Genomic DNA, 15,329 nt, shown 5'->3' with positions numbered 1-15,329 from the left:
CCCTGAAAATGGAATAAGGTTATGCCCGTCTGGCCTCCGTTCGGGTGGTGCATCTAGCATCGTCGGAGGGTGTGTGGAGGTGTCTCTCCAACAGATCTCATAGGATTTGGCCGTTGGTTGTTTTTGGTGAATCTACTCGAATCCGGTTATCGTTCGTCTCCGTTTATGTGTCTTCAGGATGGATCCTTTCGATCTACGCGTTTCTTCATCAGTGGCGGTTGTTGTTCTGGTGCGATGGTCCTATAGGTTGTTAGTACGATGACTTTCCGACTATCTACTACAACAAGTTTTGCCCGGCTCCGACGAAGGAGGGACGATGACGGCGGTGCGCCTTCAGCTTGTTTCATTGCTTGTAGTCGTCGCCAGGTGGTCTACGATTACAGATGTAATTTTTATTGTTTTTGTTGTTCATTATTCTAACATGATTTTAAATGAATAGACCGAAAGTTTCCTGAAAAAAAGTAACGAGAAATTTTAAGGTGTTCCAACTATTATAGATCATTCATTATTTCTAATTCAATGGCTAAGATTGAACTTACGAGCTAACAGATCACCAATGAGAGATAATAGGTTACCTACCTCTCATATTTGGTAAGCATCAGAAAAGAATTGATTATAAGATATTTCTAGTATTGCATATATCCTAGTAAAAGGAAATTATCGCATTCCTATTTGGTGCAACTAAAGCCATTAAACGTTGCGGCTAACACGGAAATGTTAGGAGGTCAGAGAATAATGTGACGACAAATTAAAATTTATTCTTTATGACAACTTTAGTTACTTGAGGGTGACAACTTCAGTTGTGAAACATGATAACTTTCTGTTTGGATGGTAAATTTTATTTTTTTTATTTTTTTGGATGACAACTTTAACTGTAAAAACGTCAGGACGGTGTTATTTCGTGCTACACGTGTGGCACTCATCATTTAGGCAAAAAATTGTGAAATAGAGGTTGTAACGTGAGAGCAGATTAAGTTGGAACACAGAACTGGATAAAATATTTACACTGATATTGTAACGTGACAGTATTGATATTTTCCCTGAAGCCGCTACACATGGGTACACGACATTTGGACATGGACGCGTCTTCGGAGCACATGGTCGGATTTTATTTTAGGGTCTGTTTAGGACACATCTAGATGTGACATAGTTATGTCACATCTAAGCTGATTTTCACTTTGTTTGTGATTTATTTTTTTTGTTCTAGTTTTTTTGTTTCTTATTGCTTCATTATATATTTATGGGAGGTTAGATGTGACATCCTTATAAAACATCTAGATATGAATTAGACAAATTGTTTATTTTACTCCGTATTATTTTGCGCGAGAGCACATGGTTGGATTTGACGGAGAGACCAGGAATATGTAAATCCAAAAATCTCACGTACTACGATTGCGTACCGCATATTCCGATTGGTGAGCAGCAAATCATGTTTGATTGTGCTAATTAAATGCTCAAGATCACAGCGGGACCGACCGGCGCCGGCGACCGGGCTTGGGAGTAGGCACCAGCCACGCCACACTAGCGAGAAGTACTACTAGTAGGAGAATTGGCGTGCGTCATGCATGCACAGCCAGAATCCATGACTGGCTCGGCTGGCCGGGCGCGTCCGTCGGCCTGGATCCATCTGCGCGCGAGTGCGGCGGTTCACTCGATCCAACTCTATCTTGGCTGACGTGCCGCCCCCTCCATCGGCTCGGCCCAGTCAACCCGCCCCCGCTGCCTTCGCTCCATACTATACAGCGCGCGGCAGCCACCAGTGCTCCTCCCCACCCCACCCCACCCCCCGCTCGCGCTCACTCCTTCGCTCGCTCGGTCAGTGGCGGTAAGCCGGCAGGAAGGCTCCCTCCCGGCCCACTCACAGCTGCCTGCTGCCATCGACAACGCGCGCTCGCGCACGGGAAGGAGCGCGCGGCGTCCGTTCCGTTGTTTCCATGGCTCCATCCCGCGCCGGCGCCGGCGCCGTGCTGCCCGTGGTGGTGGCGCTCCTCCTCGGCGTCGTCGCGGCCGCCGCCGCCACCGGTGGCGCCAGGAAGATGGCGTCCCACGGCGAGGTGCGGTATCGATCCCTACGAGATTACTACAAAGTTGTCTAGTAGTGCTGCAGTATCCGATTGTCACACGGCGCATCCTCTGCATTTACTATTCGACTATCATGCGGCGCATCTGCTGCATGCGTCGATACCGCATGCGGCGGGGTTATTTCTTTTAGAGAGGGCTAGTTGATACTGATTAGGGAGGGCTCGTCTGTATACTACTTAAAAAAACGTAAGGTTCCTATTTCATTTTTTTCCACCGTCCCTTCGTCCAACCTTTCATATATATAATAATTAATCACCTTAGTTTACATACCTTATGAACCAATTTCACTTTAATTTACTTACCAAACTTCTAATCAAAATATAAGATAATTCACGGGCAGAATTTGATGAACACTTATTTACACAATCACATTATTATTGACAGATAAATCACATGCTAACGTACTAGAATATTTATATCTCGTTGCAACGCATGGGCATTGTTCTATTGATACTGATGGACGGAGACTTCACGTGGTGGTGGGCAGGTAACTCCAACTGGGGTCTATCTATCCTCTATCCCCTTGCCCGCGTGACGGCAATCAACGAATCCATCTGACATTCTGACTATATATCTATGTAATCTAGGCAACGTGCGGGCGGGTGACCCCCCTGCTGAGCTGCGAACGGAATGGGCTACTGTCCGAACCCGATTTCGCTTCAACGTACTAGCAGTAGTAGTACTTGCTACGATCTGTGTCGAATATTACCGCTGGGTGCTCTCGATCTTGATAGGCGGTAGTTCACGCTGTATTATCATCACGTGGAGCGTGGGTTCGTGTTGTACCCAATCTTTGGCTATCGCCGATAAGCTAGCTATCGCATTCTCACGTCCGGCCGGCTGGCCGGAAGGCGCAAATAACAGTTAAAAGTCGCCGCAAATCTGAAGATAATGATTGTGTCCATAGACACTAAGAGCTCCAGATTTTGTAAATGTTTTAATATTTTTTTGTAGATGTCACCAGAGGCACAACAAAGCTGGAGTGCACGTGATTCTTTCTCATAGATATTTTAACACAATAGGAGGACTATATGGGTCAAATCTTGATGTCAAACAAATACACAAAATAAGATTTATGTTTTGGTTATGAAGTATAGATTTTCCGTGTTAAAAGCATAGATTTTCCAGCCATTTCTCTAACTGATAAAATAGATATGTTACCAAATAATTAATTGTTACTTATTTGCTTCTAGTCATATATTTATTGCTATTTATATGGCCGACACTTATCAGGTTTTACCATAAGAAACAAATTTTTTATAGACCATGAATTATTGCTATACCGTAAATTGATCTGTTTTATTGGGTAAAAATTGGTTTGATAAAAACCAAAAGGGGGTGAAAAACGTAGGATAGAGTGAAAGATGGAACCTTAGGTTCTTTTTAAGTAAGTAGAGAGTAGAGATAGAGATTATTAGATATTTTGATTAATTATATTGTTGTTTATTGGATTCATTATTAGGTGTATGAAAATGGCTACCGATTTGTGAAACAGGAAGAAAACAATACAATATGCATCTTTACAACAAAAGATCAGATACACTATAAATAATATAACATCAATAGAATTTCATAATTAATAATTTGCTTTAAAATCACATCTGGATGTATTAAGTGAGTACTCTATTTTAGTGGTAATTACTAAATGTGTACATGCAATGCACATTGATGCTAGTAGGAAGTATCAATTGAGCGGAGATATTAGGTAGAATAGCTGATATTAGATAATATATTAATTGCATGTAAATAGTTGGTAGGATATTTTTACGCATTAACTACATGATTAGTGCTAACATTGATAGTAAGTTAGGTAGGATGCTTTTTACGCATTAATTACATGATTATCGCTAACATTGATACTCCCTCCGTCTAGGTGAATAAATCATTTTAGGTTGTGCACCGTGACCAAGGAGGAGGGGAAAACGAGAGAATTTAATGTTTATTTGCTAATTAATAGCATTGCATGCAATAAACTAACCACTGCATGTCGTGTTTGGTAGTCTCAAGTCATTAAAAGCATGCACACCCACATCTCTTATTGGTTGATATGTCAAGAAACAAGAAACGAGGTAGACGTTAATGCATCGTGCCTAAGTGTTTTGGGATTATTTGATTTTCGTAAGATGACTTACACACATAGACGGAGGGAGTAGTAAATTGAGTGCTAAACATGTTAAACACTCGTCGTTGAAACAATCTAAGTCGTTGAATTGACCTGGTTTGATGGTTGAGATTAGTTGGATCTCCCACTTTGAGTTTTTTATATTGATATATAAATATATAGATATAGATATAGATATAGATGAAAAAGGAGAGAATTGACAAAAAAGGGAGAACATGCATTTTCGAAAATGGCGCACAAAATGTATATATTCTAATCGCAAAAAAAATATTCTAGAAACAAAAGAAAATTGTAAAAGCTTTTCCCCCTTCCCTTTGCTGCTCTCGTCTTCCGTCGCGCTAAACAACAACGGGCCGGATGCACACGCACGCAGGGCGCGAATCTCAAGGCATCTCCCGGCGCGCCTGCGGCGGGCGGCTCGGCGGACCAGTTCCGGGGCAAGGCGCGGCTGCCGAGCTTCGCAGCGCCGCGCCGCTACGAGCTCTTCCTCCGCCCCGACCTCGTCGCCTGCACCTTCTCCGGCTCGGTGGCCATCTCCGTCGCCGTCTCCGCGCCCACCCGCTTCCTCGTGCTCAACGCCCTCGACCTCTCCGTCAACCGCGCCTCCATCCGCTTCCAGGTAAGGAGAATGAGAAGGATTATGAAATTCCTGGAGACCTCGCCCTGTCCTCATCGTCCTTCGCCGGCACGGTTCTCGCAGGCTTTGGAGCCCACGGAGGTGGTGTTCTTCAAGGATGACGGTGTGTTGGTGCTCGGGTTCGCCAAGCAGCTGCCCCTCGGCGAGGGCCTGCTCAAGATGGACTTCAACGGCACTCTCAACGACCAGATGAGAGGTTTCTACAGGAGGTATGCAACGACTTCTTCTGGAATCTGCCGCCCTTGGTATTTACACCGCACATCATGATCAACGACCCCCCAACATTTGTAGGAAACCATGTCATGATTTGTTCCAAAAGATACCAATAGAAAATGACAAAAGGGGAAAAGTTGAACTGTGTTCTGTATTAACTACTCCCGATTAGTTACTCACCGACCAACCAAGTGACCAGTTCCAACTCCCGAGAATGCACTTACTATGAATTCGACGAATTTTTGCACTAGTTTGTGCTTAGGAAGTTCACTGTGAAGCCATTATAGTATTATATGATCTATTTCTAAAACTAGTAAATGAGCATGTGCAATGCACATTGATATTAAGGAGAAAATTAACTGCATGTTGATATTAGGTAGGATATCAATTACATGTTAATTATAAGATTAATATAGATGTTGATGTTTGGTATGCTATCAATTGCATGCTCAACATGTTGAGAGCTCACCATTGGAGCAATCTAGGTCGTTGGATTGACATGGTTTGATGGCTGAGATTAATTGGATCTGCCCCTTTGGGTCTTTTTATATTGGTATAGATATAGATAGATATATAGATATAGATATAGATAAGAGTTCAATCGAGCAATTTGGTATGAATTTCTTTCCTGCTATTTATGATTTTCTGATTCTATTTGATTGCAGTAAGTACCAGTATAAAGGAAAGGAGAGAAATATGGCGGTGACGCAGTTTGAGTCCGTGGATGCACGGCGGTGCTTCCCCTGCTGGGACGAGCCCGCATTCAAGGTGAATATATATGATAGCTGGAAGGAGTGTTCACGTAATTAGATTTTTCCCGCTCCGATCAACTATTTTGGTACTCTTGATTGACATTCTTAGTCCCTTATAAGTTGAGTATGTATATAATTAAATATATGTGGAAGCATATTCTCCCTGCCCAGCACACGACTTTATGTTCCTCAAATATGTGCACATAGAGCATCGGTGAGGTCAGATATATTTTCTAACATTTCTTGTTTTGCCGTTTCGATTTTCCAGGCTAAGTTCAAGCTTACACTTGAAGTTCCATCTGAGCTGGTAGCACTGTCCAACATGCCAGTAGCTAACGCGACATTTGCTGGTCCTATCAAAACTGTGCGTTACCAGGAATCGCCACCTATGTCAACTTATTTAGTGGCCATAGTTGTCGGTTTGTTTGAATATGTAGAGGGTATGACAACAAAAGGTATCATCTCTGTTTCTGAAATCATCCATTCAAAGAGTGTGCATGAGACCTTTCTCTTTCCCTTTATTTTATTTGTTTGTTTAATTTTATTCAGGCACGAGAGTTCGTGTGTACACTCAAATTGGTAAGAGTAACCAAGGGAAGTTTGCACTAGATGTTGGAGTGAAGTCGTTGAATCTCTATAAAGAGTAAGATATCTACCCGTGCTTCCACACTTTGGTTTCTAAAGAATAGACATGATTGATGTTAATGAAATACTGTGTCAAAGCCACGGTTGTTGCTGAAACAGTAACATTAACAAAAAAACTCATTTCCTCAATTGTTCAGTTACTTTGACACTCCTTATCCACTCCCCAAGTTGGATATGATTGCTATCCCCGATTTTGCTGCTGGAGCCATGGAGAACTACGGATTGGTCACTTACCGGGAAGTAGCTTTGCTTTTCGATGACAAGTCTTCATCAGCATCCAGCAAACAGAGTGTATCTATCATAGCTCAGAAACTTATTTAACTTATCTTTTCATCGTTTACAGTTCACCTCTTAACTAACCGTGCTATGTTACTATACATAAATCGGTTCAGTAAGAAAAACTAAACTATCTCATGATCATCTATAATTCACTAATAATTCTTAACATTTTTTCGTCATTAAACCTTTTATATGTGTAAACATCCTTTTTATATTGACCTCAGCATGTATTTTGTTAGGTTGCAATTACTGTGGCACATGAATTGGCTCATCAATGGTTTGGCAATCTTGTAACCATGGAATGGTGGACTCACTTGTGGTTAAATGAGGGATTTGCTACATGGGTAAAACAATTTGATCACTCAAAAGTTAAAAGAATGAAATATCAGGTTATCAATGTATACTGAATGAATAGGCTTTTTGTTTTCCCAGATGAGCCATCTAGCAGTAGATTCTTTTTTTCCACAATGGAATATCTGGACACAGTTTCTCGATAGCACAACCACTGCTCTCAGGCTGGATTCACTAGAGGCGTCTCATCCTATTGAGGTAATCTCATTGTTTATAGGGAAACAGCAGGATTCTGCTGCGTATTTTTATTAATTTTTGTAAAATGAATACAAGAAGTTCCACAAAAAATAAGAAGAGCTATACAAAAACATGCGTCTCATCCTATTGAGGTAATCTCATTGTCTATTACTGTGCAATAGCCTGCTTCGGTGGTTGGATATGTTGTGCACTACATTCTCCGGAACCATAGTTGTCATTTGTCAATGTCGTGCACTCTACTATCATACCGAAAAAGGCTTTCGCCCCGCTTTATATATAAAGCAAAGATCAACAACAACCCGGTACAAACGCACTCCACCACAACACACACACCCAAGACAGGATACATAGGCGCCAAGCGCAGCAACACGACCCCTAGCACTACAAGAGCAATCGGGGGCTCCAACAATGAACACGCCACCGTGAAGATATGAAGCCACATATGACGAACCGTGGACTCCAAGACAGTGCCTTCAGGAAGGTTACGACACTGGAGTGCCGACACCGCCCGATTCGAGGATTAGAGTTTCCCCTGGAGCCAAACGACGAGCAATGAGAGATGTGACGACGCCTTCAAGAAGGGAACGAGCTACGCCGCCGCCGGTCTGTCCGAAGATAGAGTAGGTTTTCACCCCGGCCAACACTCACCGCCACCGAAAGGCACTCCCCGACAACCACGCCGCCCATGCGGCCATGGCCATCAGGCAGTACTGAGCGTCGGGCTCTGCCCATGAGCACCGTGCTACCACTACCAGGGCCACCGCCCCGGCATCCAAGACCTAGATCCGCCTCACCCAATACCCACCGCTACCCCAACCGAAGAGATGATCGGATCCTGGGGCAAACAAGGCTCCATCGATTTGTCCTGCAACACCGGGCGTGTGACGAGCATGGTCCTGCTGCCGGGCGCAAGACAGGCTCGGTCCTGCTGCCGGGCGCAAGACGAGCGTGGTCCTGTTGCCGGGCGCGAGACGAGTGTGTTCCTGCAGCCGAGCACGAGACAAGCTCGGTCCTGCAGCCCGAGCGCGAGACTAGCGATGGGCCGCAGTTGGGAGAGGGCCATCCGTTCAACGGAAATAGCACCCGGACGACGAGGAGACAGATCGAAGGCCGACACAAGCCGCCAACAGACAAGCCGATGCCGAAACATGCCCACCGCTGCCGCTGCCGACCTGCCAAGCTACCGTGGAGCCACCCACGGCCAGGCCGCAACCACACCGGGCCACGGCCCAACCCGCGCCGCCCGGCGAGCTCCAAGCGTCGGAGCCGCCGGGCACACACCCGCGCAACCAACCTATGCTGCAAGCCACTACAGGGCCACCACGGACCGGCGCTGGGGGGGGGGGGGAGTAGCGCTAGACCCACCATCGGCAGAACCACCTACACCACGTAGAGGCCACTGGCACGGGGAGACCAGTCGCCCCAGCCAGCACCACGCTAGCCAGGGCACACCGCAGAACCTCGCCAGACAAGCCCGGCCGAGTAGGCCGTCTTCGGCCAGGCAGGATGGGATCAGCAACTCCACCCGCCGCCAACCAGAGCCGCCGGGGCCTCCACCACGTGCATCCGCCCTGCCACCCACGCGGCCAGGACGGCCAGCACCGCCACGTCTCGCCGACGATGTGCGCCCACTGGATCCGAGCAAAGGAGCGCAGATCCACCGCCAAAACGGCCAGCCGCCGCTCCCCATGGCGAGGAAGGAGAGGAGGGGGCCACCGCTTCCTGGGGCCGCCGCCCCAACGCCCAGCGCCGCCGCGCCGCAGAAGAGGCCGGAGGGCCTGATCCGCCCCGGCGCGCAGCTCTGTGACGCACGCCTTGCCGTCCAGGGCCGGCCTCCGCGTGCGACCAGAGAGAGAGGCCCGCCGCCGCCATCTGCTGCACGGGCTTTGCCCGGCGGCGTCTCCCGACGGCGGCGAGGGGGGCGGGAGTAGGTGGGGGTGGCGGCGGCGTTAGGTTTCACTCTACTATCATAGAAGTGCAAGAATCTATTTTAAACTGTAAATTTTGACAATGTTATGTTTAAGTAACGATGGTGCACACTGCGTAATATGTTATTACCAACAAATTATTGGCCGATTCATGATTGACTCATGAAATTTCTATGGAATATTAAAATTGATGCCTAAATCTCTACTTTGACAAGTGGCATCTTACTTTGGGGAGCAACTTCAGTCAATGCATCAACAGAGATTCAGTTCGTGGCATTAATATTTTCACTTCTCTAATGCTAACTTGTGATTCATTTTATACTTTCCACTATTCGTTTTCCTGGATGCTCAGGTTGAAATACACCATGCCAGTGAAGTTGATCAGATTTTTGATGCTATTAGCTATGACAAGGGTGCTTCTGTTATTCGCATGCTACAAAGTTACCTTGGCGCAGAGCGTTTTCAGGTCTAATACTGCCTCTACTTGAACTCCAGAAACTTGTCACCGACTCACTCTTCTTGCCTAGACTTGGCATTCTTTTTCTCGTCACGTTGCTTAAAAGTATACAAGATCACTTTCAGCCAGTTTATTTTGTTCTTTAAGGAAACAGTGATACTTTGATGTCATTTCCCCACTATTCCATGTAGTGGAAACACTAGACAACTCCATGGCTTGTCCATTGCATAAAATGTTTGTATGCTCTTGAATCATACTAGTTGGTAAACATGCTTTTGTCAGCGGTGCTTTAGGGAGAGATTGCTGTTCTTTGAAGACATATTCTAGGAGCAAAATAGCCATTTCTTCGTAGATTATCCTGCCCTTGTTTAATGCATACAAGCATCATATGTGACAATTTGTACTTCACCGGTCACATGATTTAAGGCGGATGGTTTGATAAATTAGCATATAGAGACAGATTTATCGATATGGGTGTGATGGTGATCTTATGTATTGTTGTAGCATGTGTCATTCTCACAGGATAACATTACTTGTTCACAGAAAAAAAAGGAGTAAAATTTAACGATCTTTGACTCTTTTGTTGATCATATAATGAATCTATCAAACTGCACAGTAGCTTATTATGTTAAAATTCATTTTTCAATTAATTACATTATTTAGTGAAACGAATTGCTGCACTCTCCTTTTTGTGTAATTTCCCCCTGCTCCTCTTTTAACTCCACGTCGTTCTCCTAGTGTATTCTCATATGCTATATATATGAAACTGTGTTCTTGCAGAAAGCGATGGCTTCATATATGAAGAAATATGCATACTCAAATGCTAAAACCGAGGACCTGTGGGCTGTTCTTGAAAAGGAAACTGGTGAACCTGTCAAGGATTTGATGACTACATGGACGAAGCAAAAAGGTTATCCTGTTATTAATGCGAAAATTAAAGGGAATGACATAGAGATTGAGCAGGTAATAGGTTATCTTACATACCATCCTTCGTATCTATCATGCATTTATCATCACACGAACAACCAAGTACACATTTGTTTGGTTAATATTCCCTTGCTATTTTGTTAAGTTCTAGTCGTGCCATGCCATTTGGAGTTTCTTGTTTAAGAAAATCATCTGCTAACTGGTTATGGCAAAAGCTTGACCAAACCTTTGTTTTTGTTCCATACCATTTTGTGGACGTATAACTGACTGTTGTAACTGGTCCTCTGAGAATACTGTACTCAATGATGTCAAAAACTGGAAATGTTGTACTGCCTGTATGGCCATTGATCTGTCACTTGTTGCATTCACGTATTTACGTAGCAGCCCTAGTATCTGATCATATATTCTGGGGTATGGCTGAACGGTATCAACAACAACTTACATGAATCTCATAGAAGAACTGAATTAGATCTTGTTCTGAAGTTGGAGCTCTTTTAGGGTGCTCTATCTTACCACATTAGAGGTAAGAGCTGGTTTCAATCTGAGTCGTTGGTTGATGAAAGTTTGAAGGTTATTTTGGGCCCTAGTCCAGATAAGGCTAATAAGGAAACCTACAATTAATTTGGTAAGGTAGATAGGCACGGAAGTTCCCCTACAAATCACGAGAGACATGTTTAAATGCACATTACTTCCCATGTTCCCATCTCAGCCCAGGGATATACATCCTGCATGACTATTGATTTAAATCAGATGGTTGCAAAAAGATCTAGACCACAGTTTTCTGCAGTTTCAGTTATGTATTGCTAATTTGAATGTTAAAATAATTTATATTTGGGAGCAATGTTTAGTGTTAAATTTTATAACAGCTTGAAATGGAAGCGTCAGATTCGGACTTACAGATGACGTTAGTATTATACGGCGATAGGCATGAATTAGTTATCAAACTTTAATCATGAAGTATGCTTTTTCTGTAGTAATGTACTTGCATGTTTAATGGTGACAATTTGGGATAATGTTTGAATTTCTTTACTTTTCTTTCAGTTTTCTGAGAGGATGTTTATTTCTAATAAATCTAGACAAGCAATTCAAAAAATAATCATTACATTTGTCCTGTCAAATGTGAGTCTCCATGTATAATTTGATGTGCAGTGATAAATTATGGTATTAGGTCAGACTGGCTTCCTTTCCTTAAATATGTTGATTTTTTACAGTTATTTGCCAATTATTTCATGTATTGCCGTACCCAATTCCCTCTACGAGTTAATAGACCACCCTTAGCCACTAGACCAAAGCAAATAGAGGGTTCTCACAGAAGTGCGTCTTAAAAGCGGATATTTTATATTGGTTAAAGTGAAAATTCTAATAAATGAAAATGTTAAATACTTGATCTCGTTGACCGATAGATCTTCATGTATAGCATTTTTCTCCGTGAACTTAATGATTTCTGTTTGTTCCAGGCCCAGTTTTTGTTAGATGGGTCCTCTGGCTCTGGCATGTGGATTGTCCCTGTAACTTCAGGCTGTGGTGCATATGATACACAGAAAAAGTTCTTGTTGAAACTTAAACGTGATAAGCTGGTCATTGATTCACAATGTGGTGACCGAAAGAAGGGCGGAAACTTTTGGACTAAGTTGAATATAAATGGAACTGGATTTTACAGAGTTAAATATGACGATGAGCTTGCAGCTGCACTTCAAAATGCGTTGGAGACCAAGAAGCTCTCACTAATGGATAAAATTGGTAAACGCAACATGTGACCGTTGAATCTGCTTGTAATATTTTGGTGTCAGGTATTATAACATTACCATTGCAGGCATTGTGGATGACTTATATGCGCTTTCTATTGCCCGCCAGCAAACATTTGCGTCGTTGCTACGTTTACTCTACGGTTATCGTGGGGAAGCTGATTATAGTGTTCTTTCACACATAAACACTGTACGTAAATCCTGTAGGTCCAGTTGATTCTATCGTGTTCTATTGTTCATGAAGATAAATCGCCTATATCTTTTACTTTGGATTGGCAGGTAACCGCAAGTATTGCTAAAGTATCTGCCGATGCTATTCCTGCCTTGGCTGGTGACATCAAGCAACTTTTGATCAAGATTCTTTTGTCACCTGCAGAGTATGCCTCACCATAACTGCTATGAGTTTCTTAATGTGTTACACTCACAATAGATCATCTCTTTTGTTTCACAAAAAGGAAAAGGAAACATAATATGTCATTAATCTTCTTCCTAACTTCTCATATTGCTTGAACATTCCTTCTTTTGAGGCCGATGCATGACAATCGCATGATTCTTTCACATTATTACTGTATATTTGCTACATTTTCCTATGTTTCTTCTTTTTGACTATGTGATACTTATCTTTCAGAAAGTTAGGCTGGGACCCCAAGAAGGGTGAGAGCCACCTGGATGTAATGCTTAGACCACTGCTGTTGACTGCACTTGTCCAACTTGGATATGGTAAGACCATCAATGAAGGAGTTAGGCGCTTTAACATCTTCACACGTGATCGCAGCACTTCTCTTCTTCCTCCGGATACTAGAAAGGTCCTACCTTTTGCTATCACTTCACGTGGTACTCCTATGATTATTTCTTCCATTTGTAACTTGCGCTGTTCTGCAGGCTGCATACCTCTCTGTGATGCAGAATGTTAGTAGTTCAAACAGATCCGGTTATGATGCTCTCCGAAAAATCTACAAGGAGTCAGCTGAAGGGGAGGAAAGATTACAAGTCTTAGGTGTGCAGCCCTTTGACCATGTTAAACTAACAAAGCTTGCCCATGTTTTTGGTTGCTCTAAAAGCATTTTTTTTATTGTTTGAAGGCATATTATCTTCTTGCCGGGATAAGAGTATCGTCCTTGAATCACTGAATTTAATTTTCACTAATGAGGTAAATGCAAATATCATTACTTTCTTCCACATTTATAGTCGAAGGTCTCTATGAGCTTACTTGTGTGTCAAGGGCAAGCTGTACTCAGGTCTCATATGCCTCTCTTGCTTGTCAGGTTCGCAATCAAGATGCATCTATGCTCCTTAGAGGTATTCAACCAGAGGCACGTGAAATTTCGTGGAACTGGTTGAAGGTACGATCTCTTTTAACAACGAGGACCCTTTTATCTCTGTGTGTTGACATGTTGATGCGTAAAAGTCGTTATTTCTGGGTCCTGTCTGGAACATCAGATTCTTGTAGGTATTCTAAACAAATTGGAATATCCAATCATGAGATGTTTCCTTTTCTACCAACTTCATTGAGATTTCTGCATTACAAAGAGGACCCAGGGTTCTTCTGTTTTTGTCTACAAGATCTCAAGTCAAGTGGCATATTTGCAAACAGCTGAACTATGTTTGTGAATTTGTTTCGGGATCCTGATCTCTGTATATGGATTTCCCTTGTGAATGTATTTTAAATAGAGTGAATTTGAGGCAGCAGCACCCAACCATCTATTTTTTGTGGTTCCTTCATCTGACACCTTAGGAGATGACTGATGGTTCATACTTAGTGTTAGCAGACTGAAACATTTCAAAACATGGTGCTAACATTTGTCCCGTTCTGTCTGTCTGCAGGAAAACTGGGAGCGCATCTCAAGGACATTTTCTGGGAGCTTGGAGGCGAGTTTTGTTAAAAACATTGTTCCATTGGTACATTTAATCACAGTTCTATTGCCCTATTTCCGTGATCATATTCCCCAGTTTTGCAGGTATTATTTCCATAAGGCCATAGCTAATGTGGACTTCCTTGTTTCTTGTCAGTTCACCTCCAACGAGAAGGCGGCAGAGATCTCCAAGTTCTTTGCAACGCGCACAAAGCCCGGATTCGAGAGGACGCTGAAGCAGAGCCTTGAAAGCGTGCGGATCAGCGCGAGATGGGCCGAGGGCATCAGGAGTGAGCCCGGGCTTGCACAGACGGTGCGCGAGCTCCTGGCCAAGCCCTGACGTGCTGCAGCTAGAGTGCTAGGTTACAGTTGTTGTTGGCAATAAGAATGCATTTGTGCCTTATCATAGAAACTGTGGCTTGAGATGGTATTTGGTTGTACATTTGTAGTGGTGGTGGTAGTGAGTCAGCTGATGCCAGTTTGTAGCCAAATCATTGATTGTTATGAATGCATGTGGTGCAAACGGGTTGTATGAACAATGAGAATGTCAAGTTGGAACTAGGTAGCATATCCATTAAGAGGAAATTCAGGCAAAACAAAGAAATTTTTGGAAAAGCTCCAATCTCAGTGTCATTAGAACAAGCCTCCTTGATGTATCTTTTTTGGTAAACTGAATGTACGAGGAGACTTCACGTGTGTGGTTATAAAGCCGAGCCGACGGAATATACGGGACAACTCTTGATGCAAAGCAAATACACAAAAAAAAGATTGTGTTTGGTTATAAAGTATAGATTTTCCAGCTCTCTTTGTCCTTAATATAAGATGGTTTTTTGCAGTGACTGTTGTAGTGTTCCTTAAACTGATAAAATAGGTATGTGCCCAATTAATATTTGGTTACCAAATAGTATAAGAGATTTATCGGGTTACCAGATATAGTATTAGATATTGATTGATACTTATCAAGTATGTAAGATATTGATTGATAATTATCTGCTTCTGGGTTGTGAATTTACTACTAGTACTACTTATTGGGTTACCAAAGATGGGGCCGCTCCATCCATACCCCCCGCTGCCTCCGCTCCATATTTATACAGCGGCAGCCGCCAGTGCTCCTCCCCACCCCCTCGCTCGCTCGCTCAC

The 15,329-nt window shown here is 43.3% G+C and overlaps 1 protein-coding gene across 3 annotated transcripts; it reads left to right on the top strand.

Moving 5' to 3' along the window:
* The first annotated feature begins 1,756 nt into the window (after window positions 1-1,756).
* On the top strand, window positions 1,757-14,811 carry LOC119301384 (aminopeptidase M1-C-like). Of its 3 annotated transcripts, none has more exons than XM_037578349.1 (20): window positions 1,758-2,054; window positions 4,578-4,823; window positions 4,905-5,050; window positions 5,720-5,822; window positions 6,075-6,261; window positions 6,356-6,449; window positions 6,589-6,742; window positions 6,970-7,074; window positions 7,163-7,279; window positions 9,560-9,673; window positions 10,445-10,627; window positions 12,049-12,331; window positions 12,405-12,526; window positions 12,616-12,713; window positions 12,965-13,142; window positions 13,219-13,333; window positions 13,419-13,486; window positions 13,602-13,679; window positions 14,161-14,205; window positions 14,347-14,811. In XM_037578349.1, the coding sequence occupies exons 1-20, from the start codon at window positions 1,935-1,937 to the stop codon at window positions 14,527-14,529; spliced, it is 2,739 nt and encodes a 912-aa protein (XP_037434246.1). In that variant the 5' UTR covers window positions 1,758-1,934; the 3' UTR covers window positions 14,530-14,811. The 3 variants fall into 3 exon arrangements, with proteins under 3 accessions (XP_037434244.1, XP_037434246.1, XP_037434245.1); XM_037578348.1 differs by having other exon boundaries at window positions 1,759-2,054; window positions 14,161-14,235; XM_037578347.1 differs by having other exon boundaries at window positions 1,757-2,054; window positions 14,161-14,811.
* The last annotated feature ends 518 nt before the right edge of the window (window positions 14,812-15,329 follow it).

The sequence above is a fragment of the Triticum dicoccoides genome, chromosome 5A (assembly GCF_002162155.2).
Source record: "Triticum dicoccoides isolate Atlit2015 ecotype Zavitan chromosome 5A, WEW_v2.0, whole genome shotgun sequence".
Taxonomy (NCBI): domain Eukaryota; kingdom Viridiplantae; phylum Streptophyta; class Magnoliopsida; order Poales; family Poaceae; genus Triticum; species Triticum dicoccoides.
Note: the sequence above shows the minus strand (reverse complement) of the source record. Positions and strands in the feature narration are given on the sequence as shown.

Bases quoted from the DNA above. Each gene is read 5' to 3' on its own strand.
- LOC119301384 (XM_037578347.1), top strand. From the start codon at position 1,935: ATGGCTCCATCCCGCGCCGGCGCCGGCGCCGTGCTGCCCGTGGTGGTG. The intron at 12,332-12,404 runs GTAAACGCAACA...TTACCATTGCAG, and splicing joins CTCACTAATGGATAAAATTG to GCATTGTGGATGACTTATAT. The intron at 12,527-12,615 runs GTACGTAAATCC...TTGGATTGGCAG, and splicing joins TTCTTTCACACATAAACACT to GTAACCGCAAGTATTGCTAA.